We start from the raw sequence: 18285 nt of genomic DNA, 5'->3' as shown, positions 1-18285 counted from the left end.
CCTAAGTCAATGTGCCACTGGATATTTCCAAGAACTTTCAGATTTACTTTCCCTACCCCACCACTCCTCTCTGTTTCTACACAATATCTTTAACGTGACATTAGGTGGTGGGTAGGCTCAAAGGACTAGTATTGTAAGGGAACACTGATGTAAATGAGGCCTGCTAGTTCTCAGTCCATCCCCCAGACTTGGTGAAATATACACAGACAAATCAGAATTTGCGATTTATAGCCTATCCTAATTGTCTGTGGAGGTAGGCATGTGCCAATGGCTGTGATAGATGGATTATAGATTCAGGAGTTGATATGTGACATGTTAAAGCTTCTCCTTTAAGGGGAAAAAAAACTCCCATAATCTCATCTCCCTTACCCTGTCTCTACTGAATCTGCCAGAAAAGAAGAGATTAGATGGTGGTGTGGCTAGGGCTATATATGTTAGGCCAATAGGGCCCTAATTCTAACCTTGCTTTTGAGACTTGATACAAGTCCTTCTCTGGATCTTAGTTTCCAAGCATATTTTTATGTGTCTGTGCAATGTGAAATGTGAAGTTGTTGCTCATTTTGTCAGATAAAATATCAGAGTTCCTCCCATGAGCTTGTGGGACTGGGGACTTGTATATTCTCTGTACTCCCCTGTGACTCTGGGACACACAACATGAGAGAGTCATGGAGGCTCAAGAAGGGAAGGAGAGAGGAGCGCCTGGCTGGCTGGCTCAGTCAGTAAAGCATGTGGCTGTTGATCCTGGGATCATGAATTCGAGCCCAACATTGAGTGCAGAGATTAAAGAATCATAAATGAAAATAATTTTTTTTTTAAAAAGGAGAGATAATTTGGCTCTTGCCATTAGTGAGCATTTTAACTTTCACATAACTTAAAGAGCTGGATTGGTTAAAAGCATGGACACTAGACCCAAGCTACATGGGTTTAATTCCTGGCTCTACCACCTACTAGTTTTGTGACCTTGGGACAATAACTTTGCTGGGTCTCAGTTGTACTAACTGTTAAATGAAGATTATAATAGTACCTGTTTACCAGGTCTTGTGAGGATTAGATGTGTTGATACAGGTAAATCACTGACACTGTTGCAGTGGTCCCTGAGATGAATATGGAGTCCTTTCTTGTTGCAACTCATGATCCAGGCCCTGGAAAGGAAATACAAACACAACATTCTCTCTACTTTCTGATCCTTTGAGAGCAAAAATTCCTTTTAAGAAAATTTTAGATGTCAGTGCCCGCTGTAGCAGTACATTCATGTACTGACTTTCCCAATAGATGTTATCTAAAGACAATCACGGCACTTTGGAAAGCCGTTAACGTCAGAGACGCCATGTTCGGTCCTGATAGGGTAGTATATGTGTCAGTCATCTGTCTACAGGAGTCCCCAAGGACTTGTTGCTACAATAGCCCATAATCACTCTAAGGATCAAACCAGCAATTTGCATTTTTAAAAGTCCCTAACTACCTATTCTCACAATAGACAATCCCTGTACTCCAGAAGCTCCAGATGGGATTGCTCTCCCTTTAAAGAGGGCATTTAAGCTTCCTTTCTGAGTAAGCCTGGCTTTAGCATTATGAATGAGTTCTCAGAAAGGATTGCAATGGACACATCTTGGTTTTCAAGCCCTATTCCCCCATACCCAAAACACACACGCACACATACATGCACACACGGAATGGGCAAACCTGGCCCCATTTTGGGGGTTAGTCTATGTTTCATTTAATGTTCCTCAGGTTTGGTAGTTCCTTAAGGAGTTGTTTTGTGTTTCACCTTGCTTCCTCAGCTATGTTTGACTCCATTAGGGAATCACTGTGACCTGCCCTCAGCCTGATCGTCCGGTTTGGAGATCTTGCAGGGTAGAATTTCTCTTTAGAGCTCCATTAGACATTGCCTCTGACTAGAGAGATCTGTGTAGGTATAGTGGCTTGGAGACTAATGACTTGGGAGAACCTCAGATAAGTATCAATACTGAACTTCTAGATGAAGTGAAAGCTCTGAGGCTCTGCCTGAGGCATTAAATACAGACTCAGGAATTACCGTGTTTGACAGCCTCTTAAAATTTGCTCAAACTTCTTGAAGTTACAAAACCTGTAGATTTTAAAAAAAAAAAAAAAGGCAAACAAAAACTATTGATCATTCCCCTCCCTGCCATTTATTAGGTAAGTAACTTTGGGCTTTCATCTATTTCAGTCTCAGTTTCCTCTTTACAAAACACATTTCCCACTTCAAGATGAAGACCGGAGGATCTCTTGATCTGAAATACTCTTTAATTTCTAGTACTCTGTTATGCTGTGAAGATGTATATTAATGTGTAGCCAGGAAATTACGTTAGGCTGGAGCAGGGGGAGGATAGATTGGGGATGAGGGTGGGTAGGATCTAAAATAGTTGCTACATATAAGGGTGTTATATACTAGGTAGATTACATGTTAGTGATATGTGAAGTTATTACATGATAGCAAGATTAGGAATGGGAGTTGTAAAGCATAATTACTGAAAAATGTGTTCATTTCATTTCTTATCCATATTACAGAAAAATAAATGCCACATAGTAGTAATGGTAGTACTGCTACTACTGACGACAGCAAGTGGCCATAGAATTATAATTATTGGAAGTGGAAGATCTTCAAAAGCCCAACCACCCAACCATTGTTTGAATTTCTTCTGTAACACCACTGCCAAATAATCATTTGGTTATGCTTGAAAAAACCCAACTGAAGGGGAGCTCGGTACTTTATGAGCCAGTCCCTTTCATCTATATGAAGTTCTTTCTTACATTTAGCTACAGCCTGTTCCTTTGCATAGACAGGCCAGTTCCTTTTTTAAAATAGTGTTCAAGGGGCGCCTGGGTGGCTCAGTGGGTTAAAGCCTCTGCCTTCGGCTCAGGTCATGATCTCAGGGTCCTGAGATCGAGCCCCGCATGAGGCTCTCTGCTCAGTGGAGAGCCTGCTTCCCTCTCTCTCTCTCTCTGCCTGCCTCTCTGCCTACTTGTGATCTCTGTCTGTCAAATAAATAAATAAAATCTTTAAAAAAAAATAAAATAAAATAAAATAGTGTTCAAAATTAGCAAAGCAGCTCCTAGTGTTGTGGTGTAACCTGTGTGGAATTGAATAAAACCAAAATCTTTCCCATGTACTTTGCTTTCAGAGTCTGGCCTTGTCTTAAGAACAAACACAGCAGGGGCGCCTGGGTGGCTCAGTGGGTTAAGCTGCTGCCTTCGGCTCAGGTCATGATCTCAGGGTCCTGGGATCGAGTCCCGCATCGGGCTCTCTGCTCAGCGAGAACCCTGCTTCCCTCTCTCTCTCTCTCTCTGCCTGCCTCTCCGTCTACTTGTGATCTCTCTCTCTCTCAAATAAATAAATAAAAAATCTTTAAAAAAAAAAAAAAAAGCAAACACAGCAAAGATGAAAATGCTATCCAAATATAGAAAGGAAACTGGTTTCATAAATAACATTCTTGCCAGCCAAAACTGAAATAAGAAGGATTACAGGAGAAACAGCTCAAACTTCCACCATTTGAAAGTACTCTGTAGAAGGTTGGGGGTCTGCTGTACAGTGTCCCATAAGGCTTTTGGAGCCTGATTATCTCCTGCTTCCCCATCACTGGCCTTGTTGACACTATACATGGTCGGAGGATGTTTTCTTGGGTGCTGTGTGTTTAGATACTAGTTAAAACTCATTGGGTCCAAAGTTAGGTAGTACTTATTTCAGGAATCAGTAAAGATAATGTGGACTGAGGTACACAACCAAATCTAAAATCTAAACCAAATCTAAAATCCTAGAATCGGTTTCCCTCTCACCTCACTGAGCAGTCTCCGGCTCACTTTCTATGCGTGCACCTTTGTCATCTCTCTGCCCTAGCTCCAGAGTGTCCATTTCAACTTCCAGGATTGTGCTGCTTTTTGAGTGTCGGGAGGGAAGAAGTGCCTCTGTCTCACAGGTTTGGTGGCATGCGGGGTCTCTGCACTTTCTGCCTCTAACAAAACACTGTCCCTGAATGCAAGCTAAGTGCCCTCGTAGGACTGTGAGCATGATCCCATAGGTAGAGCCGTTCAGCTTCTTCATTTTCCAGGCAGTCATATGTTACACCTTCTTATACTGGATTTTTTTCGCCTTTCTCTCTTTCTATAAATGTTCATAGCTCTGTCTTTGCAAATTAGTGTTCACTGGAAGCTTTGCTATTCCATTTACCCTTCTCTTCTCCCTTTAACCTTTCTTCTCCCCAGTCCCAGCCTAAAACCCACGCAAATTAGCTTCTCACCCCTGGCCCCCAGTTTAAAAAAAAAAAAAAAAGAACCATACTGCTCCAACAGTGTCTGTTCTTGGATTTGCAGTCAGCAGCCATCTCCAATAACCATCAGGCTGTCAGCTTTGCAGCTCCCCACTACCTCCCACCTCCCCCATCACTCACCAGAGGAAAAAGAGAACCAGAGCAAGAGCTTGAAATATATCATGCAATAGTGTATCATGAATTTGTTGTGAATCACAGTGGTGAAGCAGGTTTATTTATTTCTGAGACCTTAAATCAATACAAAGTAGGTCTCTTAGTTCTGAAGCTGGGATGGAGTGTGAAAAAATGAGCCCATTGTACTCTTAAAACTTTGGGGAAAGGAGATGACAGCTATATAATTCCATTTACCAGGCACTAGGGGCTTTAATATGAAGGTGACAGGGAGCTCTTTGTGCATTTAGAGCACCATATCTTCTAAATAAAAGATCTGTAGACTTGATAGTGGAGCATAGCTCCAAGTTTAATAATCTCCAAGCATTAGACCGAGCCAATATGTTCCCAAGTCGGAGAGTCCCCCCCAAAACACTCATAAATTAAAAGTGCAATAACTGCACACGTTGGTAGATTAGGAATGCAAGGACTCCGGTCTTTCCTAGGAGAAAGACAGACCTGGGCTCTGGCTGTGCACAGGCTGCTCTGTGAATATGGTAAAGACGCAGAAAATGAGACTATTTAGAAACCTGGCTCCTGGCTATTCATCATTCTAGGGAATGTCCCCTGTGCTGGATCCAAATCTAGCTCTGTCCTCTCTCACTGGCCATCTTCACACATCTAATCAGCTAATGTACACAGTCAGGAGTGTTGAATTATGAAAGGAGAAGCTTTAAGAGCTGGTTAGATTGAACTACAGATTACCATGCCCAAGCGTTGAGTTTTTCTGGTTGATTCTTGACTGGTTCCTAATTTTAATAATGTCTCAGTATCTGGAATTTAAGCCTTTTGAAATAGTATGCACATAAGAGAAATTGAGAAATCAGTGTTATTAAGGAAAAGGACCCACCCAAATTTCACTAACAGCATACAATGCAAATATGATAAGTGAAGACCATTGGAACATATAATCAAGTTTTGAGTATCTTCATTTTCTGTCTGACCCACTGATAAAATAGGCCTTTTCTCAACAGATAAAGCAGGTTTATACAGCTCAGTAGAGCAACCCTAATATAATATGACTTGATATTAGAGTTACTAGCTTAATTCAGGCTCAGGTAAAGAATTTTGAAAGAAAAACCCAGCGTCTGCACTGGGGAATACTAAAGGGATGGGAAAATTGAACCACTCATTTTGCTTAAGAAACCTGCTACATTTATAACACTAATATGGAAGTTTTCTTTTGCTTTTAGTAGTTCAATTTGCTGAAAATATAAATCAAAGCTGAGTTTTTATAGAGCACTAAGCATTACGGCAGTTCACATGCATTTACTGCGTGCCAGTTAGGTGTAAAGTTCTGTTCTCGTGCTGTGGGCATACAAAGATGATCCCTGCTCTCATGGAGCTTCACATTTAGCCTTGAAAGACAATAACAGGCTTTTCATGTGTTCTAAGGGTAAAAAATAAAATCGCTGCCCACCCTATGTAAATAAGAAAACACAAACAAAAAGGCTGCTGGGATGAACAGCTGGTGCTACTCCATGAGAAGCCGGGCCCCAGCAAGCATGGAACTCTTGACCTCACCTCTGGTGGGCCCAGGGGGTCAGTCACACAGCCCTCTACCTTCCACATCAGCCTCATGTCTTCTGTCCTCGTCAGAAACTCACTGGAATTTTTTAAAAATTTTCTATCTTTTGAAAACATCTGCTAGAAGAATGTTATGGAGAATATGTGAAGAATCTTCACAACTCAATTATAAGAAAACAACAGTCATTTTAAAAATGCTTTAATTTGGGGGACCTGGGTGGCTCCATCGGTTAAGCATCTGGTTCTTGATTTGGGCTCAGGGTCTTGGGATGGAGCCCTCTGTTGGGCTCCACACTGAGTGAGGAGTCTGCTCGAGATTCTCTCTCTCCCTCTGCCCCCTGCATGCCAACGCTCGCTCACTCTTTCTAAAATAAATCTTTTAAAAGTTAAAAAATGATTATGTACATTGGGGAGGGTATGTGCTGTGGTGAGTGCTGTGAAATGTGTAAACCTGGCTATTCACAGACCTGTACCCCTGGGGCTAAAAATACATTACAAGTTTATAAAAAAATAAAAATATTTTAAAAACTTTAAAATGGGTTTAATTTTCTAAAGAAATTTGAACAGACATTTCAGCAAAAAAGATAGGAGGATGGTAAATGAGCACATGAAAGGTTGCTTATCATTAGGGAAATGCAAATTTAAAACCACAATTAGGCACCACTAAAACAAAGGAAAAATATGTATTTAATAAAGGAAAATTTTAACTGACAATATTAAGTATTCATGAGAATGCAGAAAAACTGGAACTCTTGTACATATTGGTGGGAATGTGAAATGGAACAGCCACTTTGAAAAAATGTAAACAAGAATGAGATCTTGCTATTTGAAACAACATGGATGGATGTAGAAGATACAATGCTAAGTGAAATAAGCCAGTCAGAGAAAGACAAATACCATATGATTTCACTCATATGTGGAACCTAAAAGCAAAACAAAGGAACAAAGGAAAAAAGACAAAAAACCAGACTCTTATTACAGAGAACAAAATGATGGTTTGTAGAGGGGAGTTTGATGGGGGTGATGGGTGAAATAGGCAAAAAGGGTTAAAAGAAAAAGTACACTGATCTAGATGAGCCCTGAGTAATACAGGAAATTGCTGAACCATTATATTGTATACTTGAAGCTGGTATAACACTGTATGTTAATTGTATTTCAATTTAAAAAAAAGTTTAGCACCTTTTTAAAAAAAGATTAAATTTTTGTATACAACCTGCAATTCTCTTCCTGGGAGAAATGAAATATAAATCCACACCAAAACCTGTCCACAAATGTCAGTAGCAGCTTTATTCATAATATCCCAAAACCAGAGATGACCCACTTACCTAAATGTCCACCAAGAGACAAACAGATGAACAAATTATGATACTTCCAAAAAATGGAATATGTCACAGTGAAAGGAACTTCTGACACCTATAGCAGCATAAATGAATCTCAGATGTATTACACTAACTGAAACTAGACTCCAAATACTAGGTAGTATATTTATATTTATAGACATCATAGGAAAGGTAAAACTGTTGAGGCAGAACGCAGGGAAGAAGGGAATTGATTATAAAGGAGATGAGGGAAATTTTTTTTTCATCCGAGTGTAGTTGTCATACAGTATCATACTGGTTTCAGGCATACAACATAAGTGCTTTAGCAGTTTTGTACATGATGAAGTGGTCACCACCATACAGCTAGCTACCACCAGTTATCTTAACAAAGTTGTTACCATATTGGGTTTTTTAAAAAGATTCTATTTTTTTGTTTGTCAGGGAGCAAGAGAGCACAAGCAGGGGGAGCAGCAGGCAGATTGAGAATCAGGCTCTCCCCTGAGCAAGGAGCCCAATGCAGGACTCAATCCCAGGACCCTGGGATCATGACCTGAGGCGAAGGCAGCCGCTTAACTCACTGAGCCACCCAGGCACCCACCATATTGTTGACTATATTGCCTATGTTTTACATTGCAATCCCATGACATTTTTTTTGTAACTAGAAGTTTGTACCTTTTAATCTCCTTCCCCTATTTTGTTCACCCTCCCCCCTACACACTTCCAATGGTGGCAACCACCATTATGTTTTCGGGGGTCTATTTGTTTTTTTAGATTCTGCATATAAATAAAGCCATATGGTATTTGTCTTTCTCTGATTTATTTCAGTTAGCATAGTATCTTTTATGTCCATCCATGTCATCACAAATGGAAAGATTTTTTATGGCTGAGTAATACTCCATTATACACACACGTACACACACATCTTCACTATCCATTCATCTGTTGATAGACACTTAGGTTGCTTCCATACTGTGGCTATTGTACATAATGCTACAATGAACATAGGAGGGCATATATCTTTTTGAATTAGTGTTTTCATTTTGTTTGGTTAAATAGCCAGAAGTGGAATTGCTGGGTCATATGGTAATTCTGTTTTTAATTTTTTTGAGGAACCTCCATACAGTGGCTGCTCCCTTTTGTATTCCCATCACCAGTGCATGATGGTTCCCTTTTCTCTTCCTCCTTGTCCAACATTTGTTATTTCTTTTTTCTTTGTTTGTTTTTGATACTAGCCATTCTGACGGATACGAGGTTGTATCTTACTGTGGTTTTGGTTTGCATTTCCCTGATGATTAGTGATGTTGAGAAACTTGTCATGTGCCTCTTGGCCATCTATATGTCATTTTTGGAAAATTGTCTATTCAGGTCCTGTGTCTGTTTTTTAATTGGGTCATTCATTTTTTTTTATACTGAGTTGCGTGTATTCTTTCTATATTTTGGATATTTACCACTTATTGGATATATCATTTGCAAATACTTCCCATTCATTAGGTTGCCTTTTCATGTTGTTGATGGTTTGATTCACTCTGCAAACCCTTTTTAGTTTGATGAAGTTCCATTGGCTTATTTTTGCTTTTCTTGCCTTTGCCTATGGAGACTAATCCAAAAAAAAAAAAAAAATTGCTAAAACTGATGTCAAAAATTTACTGCCTATATTTTCTTCTAGGGGTTTATGCTTTCCAGTCTTACATTTAAGTCTTTAAGCCATTTTGAGTGTACTTTTGTGTATGGTGTAAGAAAATAGTCCAGTTTTATTCTTTTGCATGTAGTTGTCCATTTTTTCCAAAACCATTTGTTGAAGAGCCTGTCTTTTCCTTATTGTATATTCTTGTCTCCTTTATTTAAAATTAATTGGCCATATAAGCATGGGTTTATTTCTGAATGCTATATTCTGTTCCATTGATCTGTGTCTGGTTTTGTGCCAATACCATAATCTTTTGAATTATGTATAGCTTTGTAACATAGTTTGAAATCAGGGAGTGTGATACCTCCAGCTTTGTTGTTCTTTCTCAGGAGTGCTTTGGCTAGTTAGGTGTTTCATGGTTTCATAGAAATTTTAGGATTATGTATTCTAATTCTGTGAAAAATACCATTTTGATAGGGTACTTTGAAGGGGATTGCATTGACTCTGTAGATTCCTTTAGGTAATGTGGACATTTTAACAATATTAATTCTTTCAGTCCATGAGAATAGAATATCTGTCCTTTATTTGTGCCTTTTTCAGTTTCTTTCATCAGTGTTTTACAGTTTTCAGAGCACATGTTTTTCACCTCTTTGGTTAAATTTAAATCTAGGCATTTTATTCTTTTTGTTGTAAGTGGGATTGTTTTCTTAATTTCTCTTTCTGCTAGTTCATCATTAGTCTATAGAAATACAACAGATTTCTATATATTAATTTTGTATCCTGGAACTTTACTGAATTAATTTATTAGTTCTAATAGTTTGTTTTGTTTTTTGTTTGTTTGTTTGTTTGTTTGTTTTTAGATTTTATTTATTTGAGAGAGAAGGAGCAGGGGGAAGGGCAGAGGAGAGGGGAGAATCAGACTTTCTGCTGAGCAGGGAGTCTGATATGAGGCTTGATTCCAGGACTCTGGGATCATGACCTGAGCCAAACAGGCAGACACTTAATGGACTGAGCCATCCAGGTGCTCAAGTTCTAACAGGTTTTTTTTGGTGGAGTCTTTGGGGTTTTCTATATAGTATCATGTCATCTGCAAATCATGACAATAAATAGGTATGTTGTTCTTGTCTAAATTGGATGCCTTTTATTTCTTTTTCTTGTCTGATTGCTGTGGCTAGGACTTCCAGTACTATCTTGAATAAAAGTGATGACCGTGGGCATCCTTATCTTATTTCTGATCTTAGAGGAAAAGCTTTCAGCTTTTCACTGTTGAGTATGATGTTAGGTGTGGTTTTGTCATCTATGCCTTTTATTATGTTGAGGTGTGTTCTCTCTATACCCATTTTGTTGAGAGTTTTTTATAAATGGGTATTGATTTTTACTAAACACTTTTCTGTATTTATTGAGATGACCATATGATTTTTATACTTCCTTTTTTTTTTAATGTGGCGTATTACATTGATTCATTGGCAGATATTGAACCATCCTTGCATCACTGGAATAAATCCCACATGATTATGGTGTATTATCCTTTTAATGTATTGTTGAATTCAGTTTGCTAATCTTTTTTTTTTTTTTTGAGGGTTTTTGCATTTATGTTCATCAGGGATATTAGCCTGTAAGTAAGTGTGTGTGTGTGTGTGTGTGTGTGTGTGTGCGCGCGCGCGCGCGCGCATGCTTTGTGGTTTTGTTATCAGGGTAATGCTGACCTCATAGAATGAGTTCAGGAGTAATCTTTTCAATTTTTTGGAATAGTTTGAGAAGGATAGGTATTAACTGTTTTTTAAATGTTTGGTAGAATTCACCTGTGAAGCCATCTGGTCCTGGACTTTTGTTTTTGGGGAGTTTTTTTGGTTACTGACTCAATTTCATTAATAGTATTTGGTCTGTTCAGATTTTTTTATTTATTCCTGATTTAGTCTTGGAAGATTGTATGTTTCTAGGAATTTATCCATTTTTTCTAGGTTGTCCCATTTGTTGGCATATAATAATTATTCATTGTAGTCTGTTATTATCCTTTATATTTCTGTTATATTGGTTTTAACTTCTCTTTCATTTCTGATTTTATTTATTTGGGCCTCTCTCTTTTTTTTCTTATGAGTCTGGCTAAAGGTTTATCAACTTTGTTTTCATTTCTAAGAACCAGCTCTTAGTTTCATTGGTCATTTCTGTTGTCTTTGTAGTCTGTTTCATTTTATTTCCACTCTGATCTTTATTATTTACTTCTTTCCACTAATCATTGGGCTTTGTCCTTTTTCTAGTTTATTAGGTTTAACGTTAGGTTGTTAATGTGTGTTCTGTTGTTGTTGTTGTTTACTGGAGGAGGCGTACATTGCTATGAACTTACCCCCCTTAGAACTGTTTTTGCTGTATCCTGTAGATTTTGGATTTTTGTGTTTCCATTTTCATTCGTCTCAAGGTATTTTTTTTATTTCCTCTTTGATTTCTTTAGTGACCCATTGGTTGTTTAGTAGTGAGTTTGTTGTTTATCCTCCACATGTTTGTATTTTTTTCCAGTTTTCTTCTTATAATTGATTTCAACTATGTATCATTGTGGTCAGAAAAGATGCTTGGTGTGATTTCAGTCTTCTTAAATTTATTGGAACTTGTTTTGTGGCCTCACATATGATCTGTCTTGGAGGCTGTTCTATGTGCTTTTGAAATGAATGTGTATTCTGTGGTTTCGAATGGAATATTATACACATACAAACACACACACATCTGTTAGGTCCATCTGGTGTAATGTGTCATTCAAAACCACTGTTTCTTTGTTGATTTTTCTGTCTGGGTGATTTATCCATTGATATAAGTGAGGTATTAAAGTCCCCTGCTATTATTGTATTACTGTCAATTTCTCCCTTTATATTGGTTAATATTTGTTTATATATTTAGGTGCTCCTATGTTGTGTGTGTAGATATTTGAAATTGTTATATCCTCTTGTTGGATTGATCCCTTTACCGTTATGTAATCCCCTTCTTTGTGTTTTGTTACAGTATTTGTTTTAAAGTCTATCTTGTCTGGTATAAGTATTGCTACCACAGATTTATTTCCATTTGTGTGGGATATCTTTTTCTATCCCTTCACTTTCAGTCTGTGTGTGTCTTTAGATTTGAAGTGAGTCTCTTGTAGGCAGCATATAAGTGGTCTTTTTTCTTTTAATCCATCCCGCCAGTCTTTTGATTGGAGCATTTAGTCCATTTATGTTTAAAGTAATTATTGATAGATGTGTACTTATTGCCATTTTATTGATTGTTTTCTGGATATTTTTGTAGATCATCTCTGTTACTCTCTTCTCTTGCTCTCTTGCTTTATGATTTGGTGTCTTCTTTAATGTTATATTGGCATCCCTTTCTCTTTATCTTCTGTGTATCTACTATTGATATTTGGTTTGGGGTTACCATGTGGTTCATATATGACATCCTGTGTATATAAGGCTATTTTAAGTTGATGGTCACTTAAGTTCAAGTGCATTCTAAAAGCACTGCGTTTCCATCCCCCAACCCACATTTTATGTTTTTGGTGTCATCTTCTATATCTTACTATTTTGTGTACCTTTTTTTTTTAAAGATTTTATTTATTTATTTGACAGATCACAAGTAGGCAGACAGGCAGGCAGAGAAAGAGGAGGAAGCAGGCTCCCTGCAGAGCAGAGAGCCCGACGTGGGGCTCAAACTCAGGACCCCTGGATCATGACCCGAGCCAAAGACAGAGGTTTTAACCCACTGAGCCACCCAGGCACCCCATATATCTTACTATTTTGTGTATCTTTTTTTTTTTTTAAAGATTTTATTTATTTATTTGACAGAGAGAAATCACAAGTAGGCAGAGAGGCAGGCAGAGACAGGAGGAAGCAGGCTCCCCGCTGAGCAGAAAGCCCGATGTGGGGCTCGAACCCAGGACCTGGGATCATGACCTGAGCCGAAGGCAGCGGCTTAACCCACTGAGCCACCCAGGCGCCCATATTTTGTGTATCTTTTGACCTCTATTGTAGGTCTAGATGATTTTTATTACTTTTGTCTTTTAATCTTCATACTAATTATGTAGGTAGTTGATCCAGTACCTTTACCATATTTTTGCCTTTACCAGTTAGATATTTTCCTTTATAATAATTTTCCTATTTCTAGTGATGGCCTTTTCTTTTCCATTTAAAGTCCCTTTAATATTTCTTGTTAAGGCTGGTTTGGTGATGATGAACTCCTTTAGCTCTTGCTTTCTGGGAAACCCCTTATTTCTTCTATTCTGAGTGATAACCTTGCTGGGTGAACTATTCTTGGTTGTAAGTTCTTCCCTTTCAGCACTTTGAATATATCATGCCACTCCCTTCTAGCCTGTAAAGTTTATGCTAAAAAATCAGCTCATGCATGGATGGAATTAGAGGGTATTATGCTGAGTGAAATAAGTCAATCAGAGAAAGACAATTATCATATGATCTCTCCGATAGGAGGAATTTAAGAGGCAGGGAATGGGGTCGTGGTAGGTAGGGAAGGAAAAAATGAAACAAGATGGGATCGGGAGGGAGACAATCCGTAAGAGACCCAATCTCATGAAACAAACTGAGGGCTGCTGAGAGGGGTGGTGGTAGGGATAGGGTAGCTGGGTTATGAACAGTGGAGAGGGTATGTGCTATGGGTATGTGCTGTGAAATGTGTAAGCCTGATGATTCACAGACCTGTACCCCTGGGGCAAATATACATACATTATATGTTAATTTTTTAAATAAAAATAAAAAAATTTTTAAAACCAGCTCATGGCCTTATGGGGGGTGTCCTTGTACATAATAAATTTTTCTCTTACTTTTCTTAAGATTTCCTCTTTAACTACTGACACTTTGATTATAGTGTGTTATAATCAATATAGTGATGTATAGTATAGTATTATGTCTTGGTGTGGATCTCTGTGGGTTCATTTTATTTGGGACTGTATTTCCTGGACTTGGATGTCTGCTTCCTTCCCCAGGTTAGGGAAATTTTCATCCACTATTTCTTCAAATAGGTTTTCTGTTCCTTTCCTTTTCTCTTTTCCTTCTGGGACCCCTACAATGCAAATGTTAGTATGCTTGCTGTTGACCTAGAAATCCCTGAAACTATCCTCATTTTTTCATTCTTTTTTTTCTTTTTGCTGTTCTCGTTGTATGGGTTCCACTACTCTTATCTTCCACATTGCTGATCCACTCTTCTGCATTATCTAATCTGCTATTGATTCTCTCTATTGTATTTTTCATTTCAGTTATTGTATTCTTCTGATTTGTTCTTTTTTATGTTTTCTCTCTCTTATTGTGTTCTTCCATTTTCTTGAGTTTAGTGAGCATCTTTATGATCATTACTTTGAACTCTTTATCTGGTAGATTGCTTATCTCCATTTCATTTAGTTCGTTTCCTGAGATTTTCATCTTACTCTTTAATTTGGAATGTGTTCTCTTGTCTCCTCATTTTGCTTAACTCTCTGTGTTTATTTTTATGTATTAGGTAGATCACTTTTATCTCCTCGTCTTAAAAAAGTGTCTTTATGTAGAGACTATCCTTTGGAGCCAGTAGCACAAAACCACCCTGTTCACTCAATCCAGGTACCCCCCGGGGTGTCCCCTGTGGGCTACATGCACCTTCCTGTTGGGGCTGAGCACAGTTAGTGCAGACTTGCTAGTGTGTGAGGCTGGCCCCTCAGGGTTTTGCTCTGGTATTGGGGGGAATGAGGAGTCCACAGGGGAATGCTAGAGTGTGGTGAGTAGTGCTAGCTCAGGAGATGGAGAATGTCAGAACTGTCTCTCACCGCTACCGGGCTAACTAGGTAGAAGAGGGGATGAAATTGGTGTCTGCTGATGCTTCCTTCCCCGGAGAATATTCCAACAGATCTCTGCCCCTCTAGCACATGCCCTAAAATTAGTCAGTGAATCTCCTTCACATATAACTCCCATGCTTTTCAAACTACTGCCTCTACACTGGGATTTGGAGGTAGTAAAATTATGTGAGCCCTTCATGTACAGTTTGTTTCCTGCTGCCCTCCTGGACATAAGCGCTACTAGATTTCAAAGCCAGATGTTATAGGAGCTCTGCTTGCTGCTGCAGATCCCCCTGAACTGAAGAGCCTGGTGTGGGGCCTGGACCCCTTATTCCTCAGGGAGGGCCTCTGTAGTTGCAATACCCCTCCCACTGTAGGTCACCATGCCATGGGTATGAGTCCTGACTAGACCTATTACTGCCCTGCCCACTCATCTTGATATGGCTTTTTCTTTATATTCTTAGTTGTATAAAATCTCTTCTGTTAGTCTTCAGTTCATTTTCAGAGATAGTCTTTCTATATGTAGTCGTTGTTCTGGTTTGTTCGTGGGAGGATGTGAACTCTTAATCTTCCTGCGCTGCCATCTTGATCCTGCCTCCTAGAGGGAAGCTTTTGAGGTAATCTTGATGGTGGTTATATGAGTGTATATATTTGTCTAAATTCATAAAATTCTACACCTAAGAATGATTTTTCTGTATGTAAATTATACCTCAATAAACTAGATTTTTTTATAAAAAATTTCCATATTTGGAAGCAATTTATTTTCAACACATTCAAGTCTGTAGATCAATGAACAGTTGTTGGATCCCTGAGAGAAGTGATTTCTCTTTGGCAATCAGTTTTCACTCTGGAAGCCTATGCCTTTTCTCATACGTTTGACAGGCAAACAGTCATGTGGCCCTTCTCTACTCCCATTACATTAAAAATGCATTTCTGTTCTTCACACAGTCCACCTTCAAATCCTTGTCATCCTTCTGCATCTAACTCATGACTCTGTTTGCCCCACTCCTCAGTAAGCAGAGGTCTTCCAGTGGCCTATATCTCAGTCTCCCCTTGGTATATCTTCTCCCATCACTGGTTGCCCTGTCCCTTTCTTTACTCCAGTTTACCCATCAGCAGACCCAATCACTTCAGAAACTGCTGTGTGTGGAGAGGGTTTTGGTCTTGCAGTGGATGGTCTTGAATCCAGTTTGGGCTCAGGTTGGAGGCTTTCCTATACTGTGCCAGCAGTAGTTCACTGTGCCCCTTCTGTGTCCCCAACCCTAGACTACCAGCTGCCAACCAGCACTCTAGTTTGTCAGTGACAAGTGGCAATGAAGAGGGGAGAGGGAGTTGTAACCCTGAGTCTGCATATCAAGAGGCTGTGTTTTGGGAACCCCCAAACGTTCTTGGTTGCATAGGCTCCAGTTCTGTCTCCCTAGAGATTTAATTCCATTCACCCTTGGATATATTCCTGGAGAAACATTTACACAGTAATATGTGCTGCACCACTTAAAATTGTTAATTGGAGATTGAATTACTTGTCAGCTTTTAAAAATGTAGTCCTCTCAGGTCAGGGAGGAGGGTGTTAGCAGCATGAGTAGATGAGCTATTGCATTTTTTTCTCTCCCTTCCTCTTTTCTCCCCCCTCCCTTTTCCTCTCTCATTCTTCCTCCTTTCTTTTGTCCCTATTTTACCAATTTTTTTCCTGCTTCCACTTATTTTTTTCCCCTGTCTCTCTTTCTGCCTTAGCCAAACCTTTATCCATAACCTGACAGATCCCACAGTGACTTTAATATCTAGAATCATGAACGAAGTCCAGTAATGATAATTGCCCGGGAAACGTACAAAACCCCGCCTTTCATCCTCTTGAGGATGGAAATATCCTAATGAGAGGTAGGATTGCAGCAAGGACTCGGTTTGTGTTGCCTAAATTCTTAGATGCAAGAGGAATTTTATACTTCCTGCTTCTTTAAATAGAAGCTTGCCCTGACCCAAGAACTGTTTAAAGGGGGAAAGATTGGCTAAAGGGGGAAAAGCAGCAGTAGATTTCATTTTTTATTCCACCGATATGCATCATTATTTTTCACATCTTCAGCACACAATTGCAAATATTTGCCTGTAAGTCTAAAGGCCCCCAACCTAATGTGTGTATCAGGACAAAGGCAGTTTTTCTTAAAAAATTGAGCTAAGTTGCATCTATGAAACTTGGAAATCTCCATGCCTGTGCTGACAAATATCCTGACAAGTAAATACTATACTCATTCAGTATTACACAGTGATTTCATTTGCACAAAACCTCACAATGCTCTGCCACTTCAGTCAAACGTCTGGAGCACTGGGGAAAGGAAGAACGTGTTTATCTTGATCTCCAAAAAGGGATTTAAGGGAGAGAGCAGGCGGTATATTAGCCTGTTTTCATTGCCTGTCAGCTGTGGTAAACCTGAGCTGTCTGCGGTGTCTCTAGATAAGCAGCAACAGCAGCAGTGGCCTTAGCATGTATGTATGACTGCGTTCATTTGTACTTCTTATGTATCTCGAAATTTCTAGAGGCTGTGTTGCATCTTCGGTGGAGCCTTTAACAATTGTGTCTCTGCTAATTGCTGGCTTTTATGTGGGGCCCTTAATTCTCAGGTCTGCCCCCACAATGAATGGAGAGCTGGATGAGGCTTACGTTTATATCAAGTGGATGAAGATCCTCTTTCCCCTCCAAGTCAGCCCTTGCTCAGTTTCTGTGCGTGTGGGCACTCTTTAGCGGACGACCCTGAGGGGCTGCCTCCTCCTAATCTTTTATGGTTCTGCGTCTCCACCTAAACCTGGGGAGCAACAAAGTGGGGCCTCGGGAGCCACCCCTCTTGGAGTGGCTCCTGTGTTTAATATGGTTACTGATGCTTAATGGGAAGATAAAAAGTTTGCATCACGCAGTAGAAAATGTGAGACAAGTAATTTGGGAAAGCGGGAAATGGCCAGCAACTGGATTTGTATAGCTATGTATATGTCACGGCTGAAAAACTGACAAACAAAGCTCACCTCCTTCATGAAAATACTAAGTCAGTGAGGTTCGTTTACCTCCCATTTTTCTGTGAAAGGTTGGTAGGGCAATACTGAAGAATAAAACAGTGGTCCTGCCTCTGTGGGCTCTTCTCTTTGCCTTCCTAGATGCCTATCAGGGTTTGCATAACTGCTCCGGCGTGATCATTTCAGAGTTAGGCAGAATGGATTTGGTCCTTGCCCAGATTCTGCTTCTTTGGTTGGAGCTTTTGTGGTGAAGTATTCTAAAATCATTAAAACCACTTGAGTCAGCAACGACCCCTGTAAATCAGGAGCTATTGTGTGCACCCTCATTCTCCCGGTGCGTGCTCCAGACATATGGTCACTGAAGATGAACTGGAGGCTCCTGCTTTCTCTTCACCGACTGTAAAGTAGCTATGATTGTTAGCATTTGTTTGTGATTACTGAAGCAGGTTTCATTTCTGCGTGTCCTTCTCTCCCTGCCCCTACCCCCTAAGATAAGGCCAGTCACAGAGAGCCATTTGGAGACTCTATTAGTCTAGCCTATAATTTTTCCTTTTAATTTCTGAAGTAAATGAATTTTCTCACATGACAAACATTTCTTTAGTCCAGAAA

The 18285-nt window shown here is 39.4% G+C and overlaps 1 protein-coding gene across 10 annotated transcripts in view; it reads left to right on the top strand.

The window, feature by feature from the left end:
* Positions 1 to 18285, top strand: part of ACACA (acetyl-CoA carboxylase alpha) — a 243255-nt gene that overhangs the window by 179474 nt on the left and 45496 nt on the right. Inside the window, exon 46 of one of the 10 annotated variants that reach the window (XM_047708305.1) lies at positions 5832 to 6051. The exons of the other annotated variants lie outside the window; for them this stretch is intronic. Within the exon in view, the coding sequence (XP_047564261.1) occupies positions 5832 to 5843 (12 nt within the window). The 3' untranslated portion in view covers positions 5844 to 6051. Of the gene's footprint in view, positions 1 to 5831; positions 6052 to 18285 lie in introns of those variants that run through there. 10 annotated transcript variants of the gene reach the window in all.

This window comes from Lutra lutra, chromosome 16 (assembly GCF_902655055.1).
Source record: "Lutra lutra chromosome 16, mLutLut1.2, whole genome shotgun sequence".
Classification (NCBI taxonomy): domain Eukaryota; kingdom Metazoa; phylum Chordata; class Mammalia; order Carnivora; family Mustelidae; genus Lutra; species Lutra lutra.
Note: the sequence above shows the minus strand (reverse complement) of the source record. Positions and strands in the feature narration are given on the sequence as shown.